At 48.7% G+C, this 21,867-nt stretch overlaps 1 protein-coding gene across 4 annotated transcripts in view; it reads right to left on the reverse strand.

Annotated features, from left to right (window-relative positions):
- Pax5 (paired box 5) overlaps positions 1–21,867 on the reverse strand; it is a 187,195-nt gene that overhangs the window by 118,137 nt on the left and 47,191 nt on the right. For all 4 annotated transcript variants that reach the window (XM_052176398.1, XM_052176400.1, XM_052176399.1 and 1 more), the window contains one exon: positions 3,904–4,079. In XM_052176398.1, the coding sequence (XP_052032358.1) occupies positions 3,904–4,079 (176 nt within the window). The remainder of the gene's footprint in view (positions 1–3,903; positions 4,080–21,867) is intronic.

Raw genomic sequence — 21,867 nt, forward strand, 5'->3', positions numbered from 1 at the left:
GCAAAGCAGCCCAGGAGAGCAGTGGGGGCTTCTGGTGGCTTTCTATTAGACAAGGAACAGGCCATCTTCCGATTTAACCCCCTATGACCTTTGAACTTCCTAGGAGGTCAGCAGCACGGCCTCCTTCCCCAGCTGTCTCTCTGTCTCTGGCCCAATGGGAGGGAGGGCCCTGGGCCTGTTCCATTTTGCGGCCCGTATTGATCTGTTGGCAGCAATGGGCTGGATAATTAGCCAGGAATTAGGGTTTCTATTACAGCCAGGAGGCTGCTCCAGCTGATTTATCACCTGAATAATTTACTGTGATTGAAAGGAAATTAAAATGAACTCCATTTGACAACTGTGAGCTTTTATGGGCTTTAGTGAAGGCTCAAAAGCCAGATTAATAGCCTGGTGTTGGTTAATAGTCTGCTGAGGGTAAATACAGCAGGCTGCAATGGCTGCGTCCTCTCCTCTCGGTGGCCGGAGGAGGGACCCAGTCTGCCAGAGCCATCACCCACCACAGTGACAGCCAGCATCAACCTGAGTTTTACTAAAGCAGATTCCTGTTGGACACACATGTGCACACAGGCACACACACACACACACACCAACAGTTTCTCCCCAACACACACACACACATACACACACACACACACACACACACACACACCACTTCTGCTCTGGTAGGTTAATTTTTATCCACCCCCCATACAGGGAAAACAGAATTGCTTTTTCAATAACTGTTTCAAGAAGGAAGTGTTTCGTTGCCCCAGAGTGGGTCTCGTTAACCCCTTCCACTGAGGCAAGGGGGTTTCTGAGCGTCTCAATGGCCCGAATCAGAACTGGCCACCCTTAGAGCAGAACTCAGCAGAACAGGTTCACAGACGTACCCCTCAGGACCAGCCTGACCCTAATCTGGTGATGTTTGCCCCAGGAATTGGGTAGGTGACCTGCCCAGGCCCGTGGACATCTTGAAAAACACATGACTATCTTAGGGAGGCTGGGCAGAATAGCCCAGTCCAAGGACTGATCCCAGAACCTCAGAAACACAAAGACCGTGACACCATCTTACACAACTTGAGGACAGAGAAGAGCCTGAGGTCAGACTCCAACTCTGTTGCCTCAACAATCCTAGGCCTAAAAATGGGTATGCAGTCTGTTTTAAAGCTCAGATTCATATACAGGGCTCAGAGGTATGACTCAGCTTGCTTAGAGGACATTCAAAGGAAAGTCCAGTGTGGGCTTCACTAAGTCCTTGGAAAGCTGACTGCTATCATACTGTGGATATCTCTGCTGTTAGGTGGGGATAGCCCCTGTCCCCACTATTGCTGTTAGGTGGATGCACTTGCTATCATTGTCTGTAATAATTTCACAAATAAGGAAACTGAGGTTCAGAAAAAAGTGAGCTGGTGCTCACCAGCGCAGAGGCAGGTCTCAAATCAAGGGTCCCCAGTTCCTTGGTCAGTGGATGTTCTTTATGTCCCATCATATTATCCAGTGAAAGTGGCATCAAGGCCCGGGCCAGGCCACTAAGCCACAGAGGCACACTCAGGAGCTTGGCTTGCTGGCAAATGGATAAAGTAGCCAGTCTCTAGCCCATCAGCCCACCAGCCCACTTCTTAGCGTCACTCCCATACTGCTCTGGGGAGTCACAAGGATCACAGGCAGGGACCGTGAACAGTCAGTCAGAGGACAGTGAGCAGGAGGGGACTCAGGGATGCATACCCTTGACGCGCATGCCTTCCCCAGCAGCAGCCCCTTGCTCGAGCCATCATTTGTCCATAGTGATTGGAACAGGGCAGGAGGGTATGTCATTCATAGTCCAGTGCCTGCATGTGTGCAGGGCGGCCTTAGGGCCTCACCTTCCATCTCTCCTCATTACAGCATGCTACAGAGGGGTGAAGCAGATTAACCAGAAAACACTGAGTCAGTCATTATCCTGCCTTGCTAGACCTGCCTCAGACTCACAGGCAGGTCTGCACCAGGCCGCAGCGTTCTGAAGGACACCATAGAGCAATCTCCCCAGAGCCCGCAGCCCAGGCCTCCTCCCTGTTGGGCCTCATCTCCTGAGCCCTTGTGGCCTTGTCCTTGGGATCCCAGTCCTCCTCAACACTGTAGCTCTCTGTGCACGCTCCAGAGCTAATGCTTCCTCCCCTAGCCAGCACTCCACACCACCCAGAGAACTTTCTCATGTGTCTGTGGTCCTGAGTCCACGTCATGTCATTTTGTGAAGGCATTGACAGAGATGATACCTAGTCCATGCCTCTGCCCCCTCCAAGTCTGTCACTGTCCTGGGCCCACTGCCCATGTGCAGGAAATGTGTTGGACAATTGAGCCCTGGAGTGGGTCAGGGGGTGTGCACAGCTCTGGGCCGCCTCTCAGTGACCTTGGGACCATCTTCCCAGCCATTTAAGTAGATAAAGTGGAGCACATCTCCAGGGCTCCTAGAGATGGCCGTAAAACGCAGAGAGCCTCGCTGAGACTCGGTGTCTACGTTCCATTCATACTGGTTTAATGGAGATGATGGCAACCTTGCATGGGAAAGCCAGGCCAGGTTCAGAGCCCTGCGCCCTCACCCTTGGTCCCCCATGACTGGGCCATCACACATGGCTCAGATGGAATATAGCTTTTGCCATCTCTCAGAAAGATTCGGGAGTGGAAAGCAGCTGTTTGTGATGGAAGTTGACTCTTCTCCCCAAAGCCCAGGCTCTGGAACGGAATCAGCTTTGCCCAGTGCCTATGGCCATGACACTTGCTGGAGCGATGTCATTTAGCCTGTGAGAGGGGAGCAGCATCCTCCCACAGTCCGTAAGACCGGACTCGTCTCTGGAGCCTCTCCAGCATCCCTCCCACCCTGTGTCCTGAATTCTGGCCACACTGGATCGTCCCACACCTGTGCTCTTCCTCCCCCCTCAGGGCCTCCGCACTTGCTGTTCCCTCTGCCAGGCGCATTCCTCCACAGCCACATCCCTTACCATGGCAGCCTCCAAGCTGGCTCAGCCTCTGCTTTGGGTTCCCAGAGGACCTTAGACCATTCACCAGCACCAAGCTGTGACTCATCGATACAAACCTGTAGGTTTCCCAGGGCAAGCCCAGCCTTTCTGCTCACTGATGGCTACTCACTGATGTCTGGTTCTGTGCCTTACCCATAGTAGACAATTGTCAACATCCGCTAAGTGAATAGTTGCTGGGCAGCCTTGGGTAAGTTGCTTTTTCTCTATGAGCCTCAGTTTCCCTATCTGAAAACAAACCAGCTAAATGAACTGTAAAAGTTCCCCTGGTTCTCAGAGAGCACCATGACAGAAAGACCCCCTGAGGTGACTCTGGAGGCCTTGCTCACATTCCTGGGGTCAAGAGGCTCCTTCAGACCCTTGGGTGCAGGGACCAGCTGGTGCCAGACTTACCTGTCAAAGCAGGGCCTTCTGATGGCTGTCGCCATGTCTGGGCTAGCTGTGCCTGCAAACAGTCCTGCATTGCCAAGCATAGGGCAAGCATCATGGGATGCTGTCCTGTACCCCAGGGCACTGAGCCCCGGGCCATGAAGTGCTCGTATACACTTAAGTCATGTTCCTGACTAAAAGGATGACAAAACCACATGAAGTGACCTAGAAGGTCATCATATACAACCCTATCTAAAAAGTCCTTAGAAGACACACCATTCATTAGTGGCAAAGCAACCAGGGCAGTCACATGCCTCTGTGGCTGGCCAGAGACAGAGCTACCAGGGAAAGATGCCTCAGAGCCCCTGAGCAAGTCCTCCTGGCCTTATAGGATGCTCTGCCCAGCCAAGCTTGGCCAAAAGCAATGAAAAGCCCACTCTGCAAAGAAGCTGGCCTTCCCCGTGCCAGATGCCTCTGTGTCCAGCAAACTGGTCCAGATCTCCACTGGGGCAGCTGGTGGGGCGGGCAGGAGTCATGGGCATACCTGCTCTGGCTTGATGGGTTCCGTGGTGGTGAAGATGTCTGAGTAGTGCTGTCTCTCAAACACGCGGTCAAGCACCTCCAGCTGCTGCTGTGTGAACAGGTCTCCCCGCATCTGCTTCCGGAGGAAGTCTCGGCCCGGGAGTGAGTGGCCATTTGGCACTGGAGAGTCCTGCATACCTTTGATGAGTATGAGAGAGAAAGGGTAAGTGGAGGCTATTCTACCACCAAAGGAGAGAAGGCTAGACTCCACCCCTGAAACTGGGAAGGGGGCTGACAGAGCCTCCAGCCCAGCTGCCTGCCCCTAACAAGGTTTTGGGTAAGGAGCTGCCCAGAGTCACCTGCAGGTGACTGCAGAGCCAGCCTCCCATGACATGCCAGGCACTGTGCAAAGCCCTTTTGTTATGCTATTCTTTTACTTTTCGCAGTGAACCCCTGATATATGTGCTGTGGTTTGGATTTGTGCCCCTAGTGCTTATGTGTTAGAGTTTGATACTCAGTGATTGCTTACAGGTGGCGGAACCTTTAAGAGCAGAGATTTAGTGGAGGAGTTACAAGATTAGTCCCTTCCTGTTCCCTGGCTTTCCGTCTGGTTGTGTCTGTTCCTCCTCCTCCTCCTGTTTCTCTTCCTCCTCCTTTCCTCCTTTCTCCATTTCACATGAGTGTGTGCACACGTACACTAGTCTTTACCAAGGTTGAGCCAGCACCACAGCTTTGAACTGAGTCGGATAAGCTTCTTTATAAAGCTACCTGCCCCAAGGAATTTCATTACAGAACCCAAGAGAGGCACTAGTTCAGGATATTACTCCTTTCCCTGTTTCACAGATGAAAATTCCAGGCCTAGAGGAATGAAACTGTTTCTTTACTCAAGGATTTGAGCTCAGGATGACTCAGGAGCTCAGTCACGGGTGTTATCACCCCTCCTGTTCCCCCCTTGATGTCCTCACCCTGCACATTTGTCACCACCGTTGTGACCAGTCTGTAACACAGTGTTCCAGGAAGGTAGTCACACACCTGTGCTAGATGGCTTGACAAAAACCTATCAAAATCACAAGTGCACTATCCCTGGGTGACTGATTTCTGGCTTGTGTATATGTAAAGTGATAGATGCACATGGTTCTGGGAACAAAAGACTGGAAACAACCTGTTTGTTTGTAGAGAACGGACTAACCAGACTGCGGCATTGCTTGGACAGTGGAAAACTATGCAGATGTGAAAAGGAAGGGGGCCAAGATGCAAAACCTTGCTGATCTCCGGTAATGGGAGGGGTAAGCAAGGCACAGGGTGAGAGTAGTTCACAGTGTTTGTGTAAAAAGAGAAGAAAATATGGCTTGATGTGTTCTTACTGATGCCCAGATCTGTGTATACTGTGTAATGTCTTGTTTTCTATTAGGAAACACAATAGGAGCACTGTATACAATAGGCAGGATGTGGACTTACAGACTATACTTATGAAACAGCTGTGTTTTGTTTCAGAACGTGAAAGTTTTGCCTATTCAGAAGTGTAGGTTAAGAAAATACTCTTGGGGGGGGGGGTCGCTGGAGATATGCTCAACAGTTAAGGCTGCTCTTCCAGAGGTCCTGAGTTCAATTCCCAGCAACCACATAGTGGCTCACAACCATGTGTAGTGGGATCTGATGCCCTCTTCTGGTGTGTCTGAGGATAGCAACAGTGTACTCATATATTCATTAAATAAAGAAATAAATCTAAGAAAGAAAGAAAGAAAGAGAGAGAGAGAGAGAGAGAGAAAGAAAGAAAGAAAGAAAGAAAGAAAGAAAGAAAGAAAGAAAGAAAGAAAGAAAGAAAGAAAGAAAGAAAGAAAGAAAGAATTAATTCTGCCACAGCGGTTACTCACCATGTCTGTCTTTGGGGTGGTGTTTATATTTCAAAGAAAATACAATGAAATGTTGATTTGAAAATGGGGTGAGCTGTGTGTCTTGGGTTTGACCTGTTCATGGGGAAGGCAAGCTTGAGAGTAGAGATTTCCTTCGAGGAAAAGGCCTTAGAGGCTCATCATTGCCCAGGGTTCTCTAGGACAGTTGTCCTGCAGGCTGATGAGAGGCTATGGGAACCAGGCCCAGGCGGGGCTTATGTTTGTTCTGTTGGACTCCCATGTGAGTACACCAAGGGTCAGCTTTCCTACTGAGAGGTACCACATATCCTAGGCCTTATCACAAGAAGTGCACACTGCCCTAGATGTCACTGTCATGTCAAACCCCACCCATGTGAAGAATGAGGCTAAACCAAGGAGCCTGCGCTCAGGGATATTGTATCCCTGGACCTCACTCCAGTCAATGTGTCTTCAGGACCTGAGACTTGAACAGACACCAGCTTTGGGTAGCCTTTCAGGGTCCCCAAGGAGTCTGACAGACCCAGAGTACCCACATGTTCTACAGGAAAGGCCTTTAGGGGTGATTTATAAACCACCTGAGAAAACAAATCCCTTGTCCATTGCAAAGCAAGGCTGGGCCACAGCCTGAATGACCTGATAGATGTGGCCTATCAGGTCTCTCTGAATAATGTCCCCAGCATAAAACCTGTGTCCCTCTTTTTGCAGGGACACTGGCCTCCAAGAAGTCAGGTGCCTGATTTCGCCTACAGGATGGCATTCCTAGTACCCCTTCCTTCATTATAGCCCATCCCTTAGAGACCCTTTCTATAAGGTCACCAAGGAGAGCAGATGTGAGAGCTTGCTGTCTAGTAATGTACTTGTTCTGGTCAGCTCCCACCAGAAGACCTTATTATTAGGTCCAATGTACCTAGGTGCACTACATGAATGCACATATATGAAAACACAAGAGACACACAGACACACACACACAGCTTGCTCCTACCCACTGACCCCTCTGCCCAGTCATTCTGTACCAGCTACTTCGGCCACAGTGACCTTGCACTCCAGTGTACCCATCAAGTTTCTTGCTGCCATGGAGATCAGACCAATTCTAAAGAGACTGCTTTCTGACTATCTACTTCAGCTAAACTCTCCATTCTACCCCTGGCCTCTCAGCCAGCCAACAAACACCAAATGAAACCAGCTTCCCAATTCCCATCCAGGTTCCCACTCTGTCTTACTGGTTGCTCCCAGAGATGGACCAACTTTTCCTTGTCTGGAGGCTTCCCAGCCAAGAGCCCTGTAAGGGTGGAACCTCATTTCCATTGAGGAAGCCCAGAGAGGGTGGCTTGACTCTGGCTCCCTGCAGACAGGCTCACTGGTCACCAAGCAGGGCCCAGCACAGAGAGAGGAGTCAGGGCATGAAGCCAAACCAAGTTATGTACACTGGGTCTTTGGATCTTACAAGAACACTGCATACTCTGCAGGTTCAAGCAGCCTAGATAGGACCTGATGCCACCTCTGCAGAGTCTCTCAGGAAAAGGACTGGCCTTATCCAGCTGAGACTTTCTCTAAGTCAGTATTGGCCCCATGGACTGCACTCAAGGGAACTCAGGCTGCCATGGTACCCATGATGCTACCAGCAGGAACTGTGAACTGCTAAGAATCAGTCCGTGCAGACATCAGCCCTGATACAAATCACTCTTTCTCTATTCTCATCCCCAGCAACTCCATCCACATGCTTGCTTTAGTGGAGAGAGAAGTAAGCGGCAGTTCCTAGAGAAGTCCTGGGATTGCTAGTGTGACAATATACAACTGTAATCCTAGAACTTAGGAGGCTGAGGCGAGAGGATGGAGAGTTCCATGCCAGCCTGGGCTACCCAGCAAGATCCTCTATCAAAAAACCTAGATAATGCACAATAACAAAAAGACTTAGGATACTCTGAAACACGTAATTATATATTCAATTTAATAAATATTTAAAATGCTTCTCTGTACTAGAGATTATTAAACTTTGTAAATGATTTTTACTTGTAACTATGCATTTATGTCTTTGTGTAGGTATGTGCACATATATGTAGGTGCCCACAGAGGCCAGGAGCATTGAATCCCCGAGCTGTAGTTACAGGTGGTTGTAAACCAGTGGATATGGGTGCTGGGAATTGAACCTGGGTCCTCTTTGAGAGCAATGTGTGTTCTTTACCTCTGTGTGCTCTTTCTTTACCTCTGTGTGCTCTTTCTTTACCACTGTGTGATCTTTCTTTACCACTGTGTGCTCTTTCTTTACCACTGTGTGATCTTTAGGTCCCAAAATTAAATTTCTAAAAAGCGAACAAGAAGAGAGGATACAGTGATGAGGGATGCACTCTAGATAGGGCAAGCCCACTTCAGTGATCAAACAAGAAAATGAGTGATTATAGACTGACAGTTTGTATAAAACAAGGCACAGAAGGATACAATGCAGCCATATAACAAACCAAGACACAGAAGAATACAATGTAGCCAGGTAAAGTACTGGTCCTGGGCAGAGTTGGGAAGAGCTTCCAAGGGGGAAAGCGTGTTTGCACCACAAGTAGAGGATAGGCAAGAAAGGTTCAGAGCGGTGGGGATGAAACCACAGGAGACTATAGGGAGGCTCTGAAGGTGCAGAAACCTTGGGTCTTGCTGAAGGAGCCCTAGGCAGACTTGAGCAGCTGGCGGAGCAGTTACTCTCTTCACGTCTCAGTCCCAGACCCTGTTTCCTATACTACTTCCATCCTTATCGTTGAAGACCAAATGCCAATCTAGACAGCACTTGCATAAACCACAGCATGCAAGTGTACACACCTCTTCCAGGATGCTTTCCACCCTGCCCCAGTGCTTTCGAGCTCCCATTCCTAGGGCTCTAACCACTCCTCATCTTTGCAGCAAGCTCTTGCACCTTCATGCTCACCCTGAACTATTCCTTATGCATCTCTTGCTGTCACAGGCTGTACCTGTACATGGAATTTACGACTAACACCTTCCCTCTGCAAACTTGGTCTGCACACATCAGGATCCCTTCACCTGCCCTCACTCATCCAGTCACCCCTCCCTCAACCAAGCGTTGACTGCAGAGGTGCAACCATAGACAAGGGATAACACAGCCCTTTCCTTCCTGGAGCCTCATCAGCGGAAGAGGCAAACATTAACTGAAAACTAATCAGGCCGGACTGGGGGCAAGTATCACCCAAGATTCTCCCTCAAGCAAAAGGGCAGCTGATTCCAAGAGGGCAAGGACATGCCAGCCTGCCTCTGAATGCTGCACACAGTAGGTGCACTGTGGGTATGAGCCACATGAGAGATCATGTGTTTGGTGGTAGTTACAGAAGTGAAAACAAAAATCATTCCTATAATGAGGGCAGGACTGACCCTCCAGGCAGACAGTGGGACTGTCTGTAGTGTTTCAGAGACACCGACTTAGCTGGAGACTATGGTCTTGGAGGCAGGCTATAGAAAAACTCAGACCTATTTTATTCAGGGAGAAACTCCAAACCCACGCTGTGGACAGTATGCTTAAATACACTGGCAAAAGTGCAAAGGTATACAGGGGCACGTTATCTTTAAATCTTTTTTTTTCTTCTTCAAATCAAATAATATGTAATAGACCCAGTGTTGGGCTTAGTCAACCATGGCTCGTAGAATTAACATTCTGGAAGCTAGCTTCAGGGGAGCAAGGGGCAAGAAGCCCCTTCTCGAGAAGCAAAGAAACGCTGGCTTCAAATTTCAGGTTAAGCCAATGTTATTCAGAACCTGGCTTTGAAGCTAAAAGCTTTATGTGATCAGGTCTGGTCACGAAAAGCAGAAGGAAGCAAGATGACCTGAGATTCCCATCTGTCCAGGGAAAGCTGTCTCTTGTGTGTCTTAAAAGATCATAAAGCTATTGCGTTATCTTCAAAGCACAGCGGATTCTGGGAGTTTGCATCTTTCTTGCACGGTTCTGATTTGTTTCTTTGAAAATCATCGCACATTTTATGTCTGAAGATGCTCACTGGGAGAAAAAGATAAAGACAGACAGGGCTCTGCAAACCCCTCTGCATCCTGGTCTGTGGGCCTCAGCCTCAGCTGGACACCGAGGAGCCCTGAGGAACCGGGCTGCAGCCTCGGGCTCAGCCTCAGCTTTTCTCAGGGTCCTCTTCTTCACAAAGCTGAGACCAGCTCCAGACCCGGACATGCCTCTTTGATCGGCACAGCTTCTCCCCAGCAGGGCAGCCAGGCCCAGTAGGAAAAGCATTCAGAGCTAGCAGACCTGGGTTCTAGCTGTGTGTGCTTAGGTAAGTGTCTCTCTATCTCTGGGCTCCAGAGTCCCCATTAGTAAACTAAGGAGGCTGAGTGAATCCTTTAAAATAAATTATGGTGGTACACATCTGTAATCCTAGCTCCTGGGAAACTGAGGCAGGAGGATCAGGGGTTTGAGTGCATTTTGATCTCCATAGTGAGTCTAAGGCCTACCCAGGCAACAAAGTGAATATACATATGTGCATACATACATACATACATACACACATACATACATACACATGCATACATACATACACATACATACACACATACATACATGCATACATACATACATACACATACATACACATACATACATACACACACATACACACACATACATACACATACATACATGCATACATACATACATATCTCCACTTGTAACTCCTGTCTCCTTCAAAACTGACTTAGATTTTGCCTGCTAATAATAGCAAGTGATTTTTGTCCCCTCTGTATTGTATTTGTAGGCCATCCCACACACAATACTACCAATGCCCACTGTACCTCTAAATGATTGCTTAAGCCAACCAATATCTAATTGCCTTTGTCAATGCTTTGTTTGGAAATGGACACGCAGTAAGGAGGGCTTCTATCAGAGAAATCTCTCTCTCTCTATCTCTGTATTTCTATGTATATATGTATGTATGTATGTATGTATGTATGTATGTATGTGCCTGTATATGTCTCTCTGTATCTTTCTGTATCTGTCTCTCTGTGTGTGTATCTGTATGTATGTTTGTATGTTTGTATGTATGTGCCTGTATATGTCTCTCTGTATCTTTCTGTATCTGTCTCTCTGTGTGTGTATCTGTATGTATGTATGTTTGTATGTATGTATGTGCCTATATATGTCTCTCTGTATCTTTCTGTATCTCTCTCTCTCTGTGTATCTCTCTGTATGTATGTATATGTGTATGTGTATATATGTGTATGTATGTATGTATGTGCATTTATATGTCTTTCTGTCTGTCTGTCTTGCTGTATGCATGTGTATGTATGCGTGCGTGCGTGCATGTGTGTGTGTGTGCGCGCGCGTGTGTGTGCATGCATGCGTGCCTGCATGCGCGTGCATGTGTGTGCGTGCATGCGTGTGTGTGTGTGTGTGTGTGTGTGTGTGTGTGTTTTGCTAGCAATGAAGCCCAAGGCCTTAGGAAGGCTGGAGTAGTGCTCTCTCACTGAGCCTCTCTTTTTCACCTGGGACACATTCACTGAAACCTTTTACAATCTGGCAATACTGCTCAGGCCCCACTACTGTGCTCCCTTCTACGTCACTTCCTTCTATAACTGTGCTGCCACTGTGCCCCCGGACTGTCTTCACCCCAACACACAATGAAAACAGTAATAGGGAAAGCTAAGTCCAAACCAGTCATTTCCCCACCCCACCCCCAGAGCCTTGAGCCAGCCTAATGGGCCCTGGATGTCACCTAGACATTTCCAACTTGGGTCAAGCGAGCTCAAAGAACTTGGAGTTGATATTTCCAAGGATAGTGACCAGTTCTACAAGCAATCTAGACAGCCATGGTGGCCCATGTCTGCATTCTCAGCACTTGGGAAGTAGAGGCAGGAGAATCAGGAATTCAAGGCTGGATTCTGCTGCATAGCAAGTTTGAAGCTAGCCTGGGATACATGAGACCCTGACTCAAAAATAAACAAACAAAAAATAAATAAAAGCAGTATATCTAAAACAGACCAATCATGTTTAGCTGCATCTGAAAGAATTTGGGGTGGGATTCGTAAGAACCTTGCAATGGGCAAAATCAACTGTGGAATTTTTGGCAGAAGGGGGCTCAAGGTCACATAGACTTGACCAAGGGTTAGGAGCCAGAAGTGGCTGAAGATTCTTGCTGGGGCTGCATCAGCAAAACATCTCTGCATCTGTCCCTTAGCAAAGAAAGAAAGGGGCTTGGCAGTGGTGGTGGGAGCTCGGGTTCTCCAAGCCTCTGGCGACAGCTGCGTGAAGCTTTGCGAGAAGCGTGTCTGACTTCCTGTCTGACTTTGTAGATGAGAACGGAACCTGAGAGTGTACCTGGCTGTGGTCACTCAGCTCAGGAACAGATTAGTCCCTGGGCCTTCCCCATGTCCTCTGCGGGCCATAAGACTGAACCCTTGGTTTCTTCACTCAATAACTGGGAGCAGCAGCAGGCAGGACAAACCCTGGGGCTTTATAGGGACCAAATGGTGGGATCACCCCTACCCTATCAAAGCACCTGCAGTCACCACCCATTTCAGTGGGAACACCCTTCCCAGCCTCCCCTCCACGGCCTCAGCCTCTGCTCCACCTTGCCCATCAGGATCAGCTCCTGCATCCCCTGCAGTGCTCAGCAGGCCTCTTCTCTGGGTTCTAAGACCTCTTCATGGCTGCTCCCTCACAGCCTCATCCCCTCTGATCCCTGGACGGGCAAAGCCTTCCCCCTGCCCAGCACAGCTCAGCCTGAAACCACCATTTCTTCTGGATCTGATGGAGGATTTCTCACAGGCTATAACTATGGTCTGCCATCGGCTTCTTACCAGTCCCCTTGGGAGCTTGGTCTCAGGGATGGGGAATCTCCATTTATAGTCAGGAGAACTTGGGAGATTTAAGTGGCTTGATTGAGATCAGTAAATTCATAGCAGAACACTTCTAGGACTCTTGCTGTGTATGGGGATGGAGTGGCTGTGTTTCAGGATACGGGGGAGCCTGGGTACTCCTCCCTAAAGATACCTAAGCAACTTCTTCCTCTCCCAGTGTGAGTGTGAGTGTGAATGAGTGTGGGTGTGTATGTGTGGGTGTGGGAGAGAGTGTGAGTGTATGAGAGACAGAGACAGAGAGAGATACTCTAATTGAAGCCAGAGCCTAGAGCATACCCTCTAAGTTCTCTACCACTGAAACTTTTAACCTGTAATTTTAAGACTGTGTCTCACTAAGTCACCAGATCTGCTTGGAACTCATTCTGCACCCAGGCTTTGAACTTGCCATCCTTCTGCCTCAGCCTCCAGGGCAGCTGAGATTCCAGGCCCGTGCCACCAGGTCCTGCCTGGGTTTTGTTTGGTTTTTAACCTCTCTAACTCTTAATTTTCTCATCTGCAAACTGGGATGCTCATAATACTTGATGCTGCTGAAAGAGTCATTGGAAACTACTGAGTCATTGTAAACTACTGAGTCATTGGAAACTACTGAGCACAACACCTGGCGCACAGTAGGTGCTATGTAGATGATCTCACTTGTTTGTTTTCCTTGCTAACGTATGAGGTGTCCGAGGGCAAAAGCCCTACGTGGTTATCTCAGACAGAGGAGATGCTGCTATCTCAGAGACAGGAGAAGCTGATTGGTGCTTGTTGACTAGATGGATAACCTAGGAAGATGTGAGGAGCTCTGGGGCCGCACCCTTCAGGGAAATGCCACCATGGCCAGCTTCCATTATGAGTTTAGAGAAGCATCCATTGTATCAGTGATTCTGGGGGCAGAGAGAGAGCAGGGACTGCAGGTTTATTTCTGCCTAAGATTTGGAGCAGTTCACAGAACGTTGACCCAGAGATGAAGACCAACTGCGCAGACTGAACTGAGCCCCAGGTTTCCTAGAGTTTACACCAAACAGCAAAGGTAGCCGGCTGCCTACCTAACAGAAAGGTGGTTTTTCTACTACAGCTAATTAAGAGCTTCTGTTCTCTGTCTGGTCCTATTGGGGTAACTTGGGGTTGCTAAGAAACAACCTAACAGCCTAAAGGGGTCCTGTGCAAGTGGCACCTGAAGTCGGGATGAGTGAGCAGGGACAAGGCACCGAGCCAGGCAAGGCCATAGGAATCCAGGCAGGAACAATCAGAGACAGTTGGCTGCCATTTTTAGGGTATCTCTTGGGGAACCAGGCCTCTTTCTAGGGACCAACTTGGCAGGGCAGGAAATGTCCCATGTCATCCCAGAACTCAACTGAGGCTCCAGATGATTTTACATTATACATTCCTCCCCAAACTAGGGCCACAGACTGAGAAAATCCGAGGTGGCACGGAGGGAAATCCCACTGGAACCAGAACAATTCATCCATTAGTTTCACTCAATCTCTCTTCTCGGAGAAGGAAAACACAAAATTGTAAAATTGGCAAATGCATCCAGGTTTGACCCGAGTGAATCTGATTGTGCCGTGCGTTACCCAACAAGTCAGAAGCACTGGGGATGGAAAGGACCCAAGGGACGGACTATCACTCCCTCGGAATGGCACCAGTGAGGCTGGATGGCAAAGGTCTGAGGTCAGACAGCAAGTCCGAATAGAGGTGCCAGCCAAGACCATGTGGCCTTGATACCTGCACCATGTCTCTCAGCTCATCTCTTGAGAGTGCCAGGTGGGTGTCTGGCATGGCCCCTGTTCCAGAGCTTAGAGGGACCCTCCAAGTCTTAACTCCCACCCTAAAGTGGAAGATGCAGACGGTGGGTACTAGGGAAGTGTTGGGAGCCTGTGAGGCAGATGTAGCCCTGGAGTCAAGCACCTGACTCCCCAAGTCCTTACAAGCCTCCTGGGGCTGGAGAGATGGCTCAGAGGTTAAGAGCACTGACTGCTCTTCCAAAGGTCCTGAGTTCAAATCCCAGCAACCACATGGTAGCTCACAGCCATCCGTAATGAGATCTGATGCCCTCTTCTGGGGTGCCTGAAGACAGCTACAGTGTACTCACATATAATAAATAAATATTTATTAAAAAACAAAAAGCACCACCTAAGAACAGGAAGCCTGTTGCTTTTGCTTCACAGATCCAGAAAGCGAGGCACAGGGAAGTTAAAGTCCTTCCTCAAAATCTGCAGCTAAAAAGTAGGAAAAGACCTAGGAACCAAAGACAAGCAGAAGGTGCCAGCATGTGTTCTGGACTCAATTTAACCCCTTCCGTGTTATCCAGACTGGGACAGAACAGTCCAGAAAAAGGCTTCTTGGAAACAATTCAGTTTGAGTCTCAAGGTGAGCCGGAAAGAGTTAGCCAAAAGAGAGGTAGGGGAGAGGAAGCACATTCCTGTCAGAGGGGATGCGTGCAGAGGCCTGAGTGCACGGAACATGCTACTGACCTGATAGGAGCAGAACGTGGATGGGGGGATACAGCATGAAGTTCACGGACCCATGCAAGGCTCCCTCCCTGACTACCTGCTCAGCTCCCAGACTCCTGATCCAGAACGTGACTCATTCTGATATCCAAGTGGTGCAAATTTATTGTCAGAACTCTGACAGTGCTGGTGTGAAGAAATGGAGGACACTTCTGTGCATCAAAAACATCACGATGACCTCAGAGAACAGAAGGAAACAACCAGTTTGTTCTCTCTAATCCATCGTTCAAGTCCATTACCGGCCCCCATGGTACCCAGTCCCTCCACTACACAGAAAACTATGCACACTATAATTAACAGAATGGTAACCACCCGTGAAAACATTCCAAGGTGAGTGAACTATTACTGGGTGTGGAGGGTGGGCTGTTTCCAGGGAGCAAAGGAGGGTAAAGGCTTCGTTTTCATTATATCTGCAAGGACTCCTGTGTCCCTCTTTTCCTCAGACCCACCCCGACCCTCAGCACACAGCAGTCTGTCTCCCATCCATCCCCCTGCTGGGCATAAGTAATGGTTTAAGACCATAGAGACTGCAATCTTCGCATTACCCCTATTTGAGCTTTTAAATTACTGTCTTTATTTTTCCCCCTCCACGGACAAGATAACTAGAAAGAAGGTTCATACATTGAAGTGTATCTGTCTGATCATTGCACAAATGTTTTCAAGAGAAATCACTATATTCCTCCAAAATGGGTATGGGTTTAGTCATAGATCAAAGTGAGAGGGAAAAAAGATAAATCATCAGAGATCCAAAAATACTTTTCATTTGGAGAATATACCAGACCATTTTGATGGGGCTGATGGAATCCTTGCTCTGTCTCCATTACCTGCCTCGGGCAGCCCCAGGCAGAAGCCAACGGCTGAGATGATATTCTCCATAAGATGGTCCCCGATATATATATATATGATCTTCAACCTCTATTGATTGACCAATTTCACAAGCAAAGACTGGTGAAATGAAGCTGAAATGAACATCATGCTTTAACTCATTGAACCTATCAGGCCTGAGTTAATCTCACTGTCCACTGTCTCTGATAGAATTCAATTGATCAATCATGTTTCGGTGATAGTACCATTTCACTGGCTTATTGCTTCTTCATTTCAGAGCTTGACCTGTTAGATATACTCAGACTGGCTCGACTTCTCTTGGATACACAGAGATCAGCCACTGCCTGCCAACGTGTGTCATCTCCCGTCCCAGCTGAAAAGAACTCGAGAGGCTTTTGTGTGTATCTGAAGTGTGTTTCCCCACCAAGCACGCACGAAGGAGGGGTGGATTTATGGAGGAAAGCAATCATGAGTGCCAAGAGGGCTCTTCATTCTGTGCGGAGCCCCTATTCTTTCTTCCCTGTGGGAGCAAGTTGACTTGTTTGGACTCTGTGCTCAGCAGGAGTGTGTTTCTGTATTAGCCAAGTGGTAGATATGCCTAGAGGAAAGGTACGTTAGACAAAGATCAAAACAACAATCTCTACACCCCAGACACACTCGCATTGTGTGCTTATCTGGTTTTAATGATGAGATGACATCAGACACCAGCCACAGATTGTGGCTCCCAGTGTGCAGATGAAGAGGAAATGGGCTCTGAGGAGCAGAGGTAGCTTGCCCAAGATCGAAGTGTTAGCAGGCCAGGTGAGACTAACGCCCCAGGGAGTTCATGCCTTGGCACCTCTGACCCACAGAGACCACCCCATAGGCACTTTGGAATTGCCAAGTCAGCTCAGGACGGCCATTTTGTTCCAGATACTTGGATCGGATAACTTTTGAACTTAGGATGGATCCTACGATTGTCTGCAACCCACAAACTTAAATGGTAAGTCAAGCTCACAGTTACTCTGGGCCACCCAAGATACCCAGTAGCTTCATAGAAACTAAAACCTTTGTCCTGAGCCCTTCCTTCAGGACTTCCATCCTTTCCCTAGATGTTCCCTAATTTATGCCAAAGCACCTGACTGTATCCACGGCAACAACTTCACTCCCCATTTTCAACATGGTCCAGTGTGCTATAACAGTTTCTTTGTGGCATTTCATTTAATTTTCCAAACACAAGCCAAGACGATGCTTTGGGAAATCAGGGGGATGTCACTGGATGGGACTAGCTGCCTGGAGGAGAGGCTCTTGAAGCAGCATGGTGACCAAATAGACCGAGGCAATGACAGCTTGCAAATAGGGTTTGTATCTGGTCAGAGTCACTGTCTGCAGTCAGAGGGAATAGGGGAAGACTTGTAAATAAAGTTGGCATCTCTGAGGGAAGCCATTGCTGTAGCTGGCATGGGGCTGAGGCTTGGAGGTGGCGCAAAGAGTTTCAGGACACCCAATATTCCACACTTGTGCCACACAAAATGACAGCCCATCTTCCAGCAGCCCCAGTCATCACACCCTGACTTTCTCCCCCTTCCCAACCCTCCCCACCCTGTCTCTGTCCCAGGGATTCAGGCCCTTTTCTGGTCTTATCAATACATTCAGTTTGTCTCAGACACGTGGGGAGAGGATCTTTATAGCCTGATGTAGTGCTGGAGGGAGACATCTGCTCAGGCAAGCAGGACTTTCTTATTCTGAGGGGGGCTGTGGCAGGAGAATGGCTACCCACAGAAGTGGCAGGTTCCAGAGTTAGGAAGGACTGTCCTCTATAAGTAATGGCTGTCTAGGGGTAGACAACAGGACGACCTCCTATGCTCCATGTCAGAGGTCCTGGCTCTTGTTCACTAATACCCTGGCTCTCTCAGCAAGACCCACAGCTGCTGTGGCCTCAAAGGGCCTGGCTGTTCCCCCTTGTGCTCTGCATGTCCTTACTTTTCCTTCCATCCTTATCTTCATGTATGTGTGTGGTATATGTAAGCATGTATGTGGTATAAGCACATGAATATGTACGCTGTGCCGCTGTAAACCCAAGGTTGACACGGGGAATCATCCTTGGTTTTTGTCCTTATTCTTTAAGACAGGGTCCTTCAGTCATACCTGTTTGTCTGTCTGGCTAATAATGCGCTTTGCCTTTGCCTTCTGTGGTTAGAATGGCCATAGAACTGCCACACCCACCTGACATTTATTGGGGTTCTGGGGACCCAAACTCCAGCCATTGGCTTGTACAGCAAGTACCTAACCCTTGCCCCACCTCCTCTGCCCGCCCCTCGGACACCTTTCCCTCCCGGCTCTTCCTGTTGGAGCCTCTCTGGCCTCCTTCTTCAGCTACATCAAACACCCTGCCCAGCTTGTTTGGCTCCTTCCTGTTTTCCCTGGAGCCTCTGCTCAAATGACATCTAAGCTTTCAGAAGACTGCACCTTTAATCCCAGTACTCGGGAGGCAGAGGCTGGTGGATCTCTGAGTTCAGGGTCAGTCTGTCCTACAGAGCAAGTTCCAGGACAGCCAGGGCTACAGAGAAACCTTGTCTCAAAACACAAAAGCAAACACAAAAAGAAAGCAAGTCCCCAGCCACAGCGCACTCCTTAGCTCCTTCCTAGTTCTGTTATCCTGCTCAAACATGAACAAGCAGGTGTCACAGACGGTGGCCTAGGTTCCATGCCCAGCTCTGGGGGGAAAACCCATTTAGCAAAGCAACATCTGTCGATCTGACTTTCTCCCTGTTCACTGGAATGCCGCTCTTGTGTGCGAGCACTTCTGTCTGCCTCATCCTTTGCTGTGTCTCTGTCACCTCGACATAGAGCAAAGGCCAGCACAGAGCAGGCGCACACTACATGCCTGTAGGGTGAATAAACAAGAGTGGATCAACAACACAGCTGCTTGCTGGTGGCCTCTGGCAGCAAATGGCCACTTCAGGCTCTCACGCCCTGCTCAAGGCTCCACTGACAGAACTTCCGAGGAGAAGAGAGTTGCCAGGCTTTACCCACCATTGAGCCCACAGCACCAGCGCCGGTCTGTGAGAGCGAATGGTGACTCCTCTTCAGGAGGCGTGGCCTTGGGAATGTTAAAGAGATCAAGGTCTAGCTTGGTGTGCAAGCTCTGACTGTGTGACCTTTCCTTACCTGTCCCTTATCTCATCTGTGCACTGGGGTCAGTAAAGCACAACAGGCAGACCCCAAACAAGGGAGCACAGCAGGGACCCGGGCTTACTCAGTGAGGACAGGAAAAAGAAAATGAATGTCTGGTCACAGGGGGAAAGATTGTGCCCTCCACCTGCAATCCCCTGCACTGAGGGATGATGGAGGAACAGAAGTTAAGGTGAGCCTGGGCTAACCAAGTGGCACTCTGTCTCAAAAAGTAATTCACTACTTCAATCAATCAAAATTAGAAAGCTGGGGGTGGTAGCCCAGGCCATAATGTCAGCCCTTAGGAGGTAGAGGCAGGAGGATTAAGAGTTCAAGGTCATCCTCCTGGGCTATCTCGTAAGTTCAAGACCAGCTTGGGCCACACGAGACCCTCTATCTAATCAACAACAACAACAACAATAGATGAGATACACAGAAGAGGCTAGACTGGTTCCTCCAGTCCAAGCATTTGTGGGGATCTGGAGTCAGGGAGGGCTTCTTGGAGGAGGTGATGCTTCAGCCAGGGTTGCATTTGGAGGCATGAGCAATCCTGGAGAATAGAGGTGGGTGGGGCTGTGCTCACTGACAGAGACCTCCTGGGAGTCCAGCCACCTTCACAGGCCACATACAACATGCTTTGTGTCTCCACAGTACAGACCTTGCACACAGAGTATACGGCATAGGACATTTTCCTCTCTCTCTCTCTCTTCTCTCTCTCTCTCTCTCTCTCTCTCTCTCTCTCTCTCTCTCTCTCTCTCTCTGTGTGTGTGTGTGTGTGTGTTTGGGGGGTTGGGTGGGAGAGACACTGTCTCGTGTAGCCAAGGGTGACCTTCTGACTCACGAGTGTTGAGATTCCAGGTGTTGCCACCACATGCGGGTTATGTGGTTCCAGGGATTGAACTAAACCCTTCTGCTTGCTAAGCATGCACTTGATCTACCAACTAAGCCACATCCCCAACTGCCAAAGCTAGCTTCAAAAAAAAAAAAAAAAAAAAAGGAAAGAAGCAAAAACTTGCAGACCTTCCCTAGAAAAATATCATAGAGAAAACTTTTGTTGCAATGAGCCTTTGTGTGTGCATATTTATGTGTGGCATCTGGTATTTGTATGTCTACCCTCACATGTGGAGGTCAGAGGAAGCTGTTAGCTGTCTTCTACTGCTCTCCACCTTACTGCTTGAGACAATCTCTCACTGAACCTGGAGCTCAAGCCCCAGGTGTCCTCCTGTCTCCACGTCCTCCGCGCTGAGATGACAGGGTTCATACAGCTTCTTACGTGGGTGCCAAGGATGTGAATTCAAGTCTTTGTGCTTACACGGCAGCTACTTCAGTGACAGCCGTCTCTCCAGCCCTGCTCAAGGGGCTCTCAGTAAGAGTAAGGAGGGAGCTGTGGGCGGGTGGGCTGTGGATCAGTCCTTTGTGGGGAGATGTTAGGTCGGGGAATGTCAGGGATAAGAGATGCCACAAAGCATCCCAAAGTTCAGGGAAGATTGTCCCGTGTAGCCGGGCTCGGTGGCACAATCTTGCAATCCCAGCACTAAGAGGAGGGTAGGAAGATCCAGGCCACCCTGTGCGTCACTCTGGGCTAGTCTACATGTCTCAAAACAAACAAAAAACAAAACAAAACAAAAAACCAAAAGACCCTATCCTGAACCCCCTGTGTCTTTAGAATGACACTGTAATGCTATTCTAAAGCAGTCAGGTTGCTAGAGACTGTGTATAAATATCTGGGTCAAGAGCCTAACTCTAGTTTTACTCAGACCCACAAAACCTTGCTGTTTTAATATCGACTGACTCCCAAGAATACAACCACCATATAAACCGAGAAAAGATGGTGCCTTGCACCGACTGGAGTTTTATCAGGCCATGTTCACAATTTCAGAAAATCAGTTTACTGATGGCGACACTGCTGCAGGCATTGACATTGTCAAAACCCACGGCTGTCTGCGTCTGTAGCTGGTGGGCTTGTGTCGGGCCACACTGAAGGCAAGAGTCTCCTAGTGCAGTCACCCCTGAGTATTTACATAATGGGGGATCCGTTTCATTATCACTCTATTTGTCTACATTCCCTTTTTTATTACAGCTGGACCATTATATTACTTTTTAGGATGATGTGTGTTGGTGGTGCTCTTTTGCCTGAATTTCATTTTAGGGCAGCAAAGTGCCCTGAGGAGACGCTGGGTCACCAGGATGCGAAGTTGGTTGGCATGAATGGCTTCCCAGCCCTTTCTAAGCTTGTCACTGAGACCTGTCCCTTACTGTGGAACATTCTCCTAATCTATCCAACCAAGAAAGGGCTATCTCAGGGATACAAAAGACTTCTCCAGAAGCTGCTTTAGGGACAGAAGACAGGTACCAAAACCAGTTCTAACTCAACAATCGGGTCAAAAGACAATCTCCACTCTGCTTTTCAGAAAGCCATTTTCAAAGCTAGCTTGGTGGCACATGCCTGTAATCCTAGCACTCAGAAGGTAGAGGCGGAAGGATTAAGAGTTCAAGGTCATCCTCAACTACGCGAGATCTAGCCTAAAGAAAAAAAAGAAGAGTCAAGGAAAAGTGATTTCTCAAATTCAAAACTCCTGCTAGACTATAGGCTAAGAAGGGCCAGAGTTCTGCCTTAGCTGACACCCCCTTTCCACAGCCAGGTACAGAGGGTACAGCCAGAGGGGGAGATAGCACTGAAAAACAGCATGGTGGCACGTGCCTATGATCCCAGCTGAGAGGGCAGAGGCAGGAGGATGCTAGACTTGGCCACACAGTAAGATCAAGTTTCAAGGCAATATGGGCTTCCATGAGACC

This window comes from Apodemus sylvaticus, chromosome 3 (genome assembly GCF_947179515.1).
Source record: "Apodemus sylvaticus chromosome 3, mApoSyl1.1, whole genome shotgun sequence".
NCBI lineage: Eukaryota > Metazoa > Chordata > Mammalia > Rodentia > Muridae > Apodemus > Apodemus sylvaticus.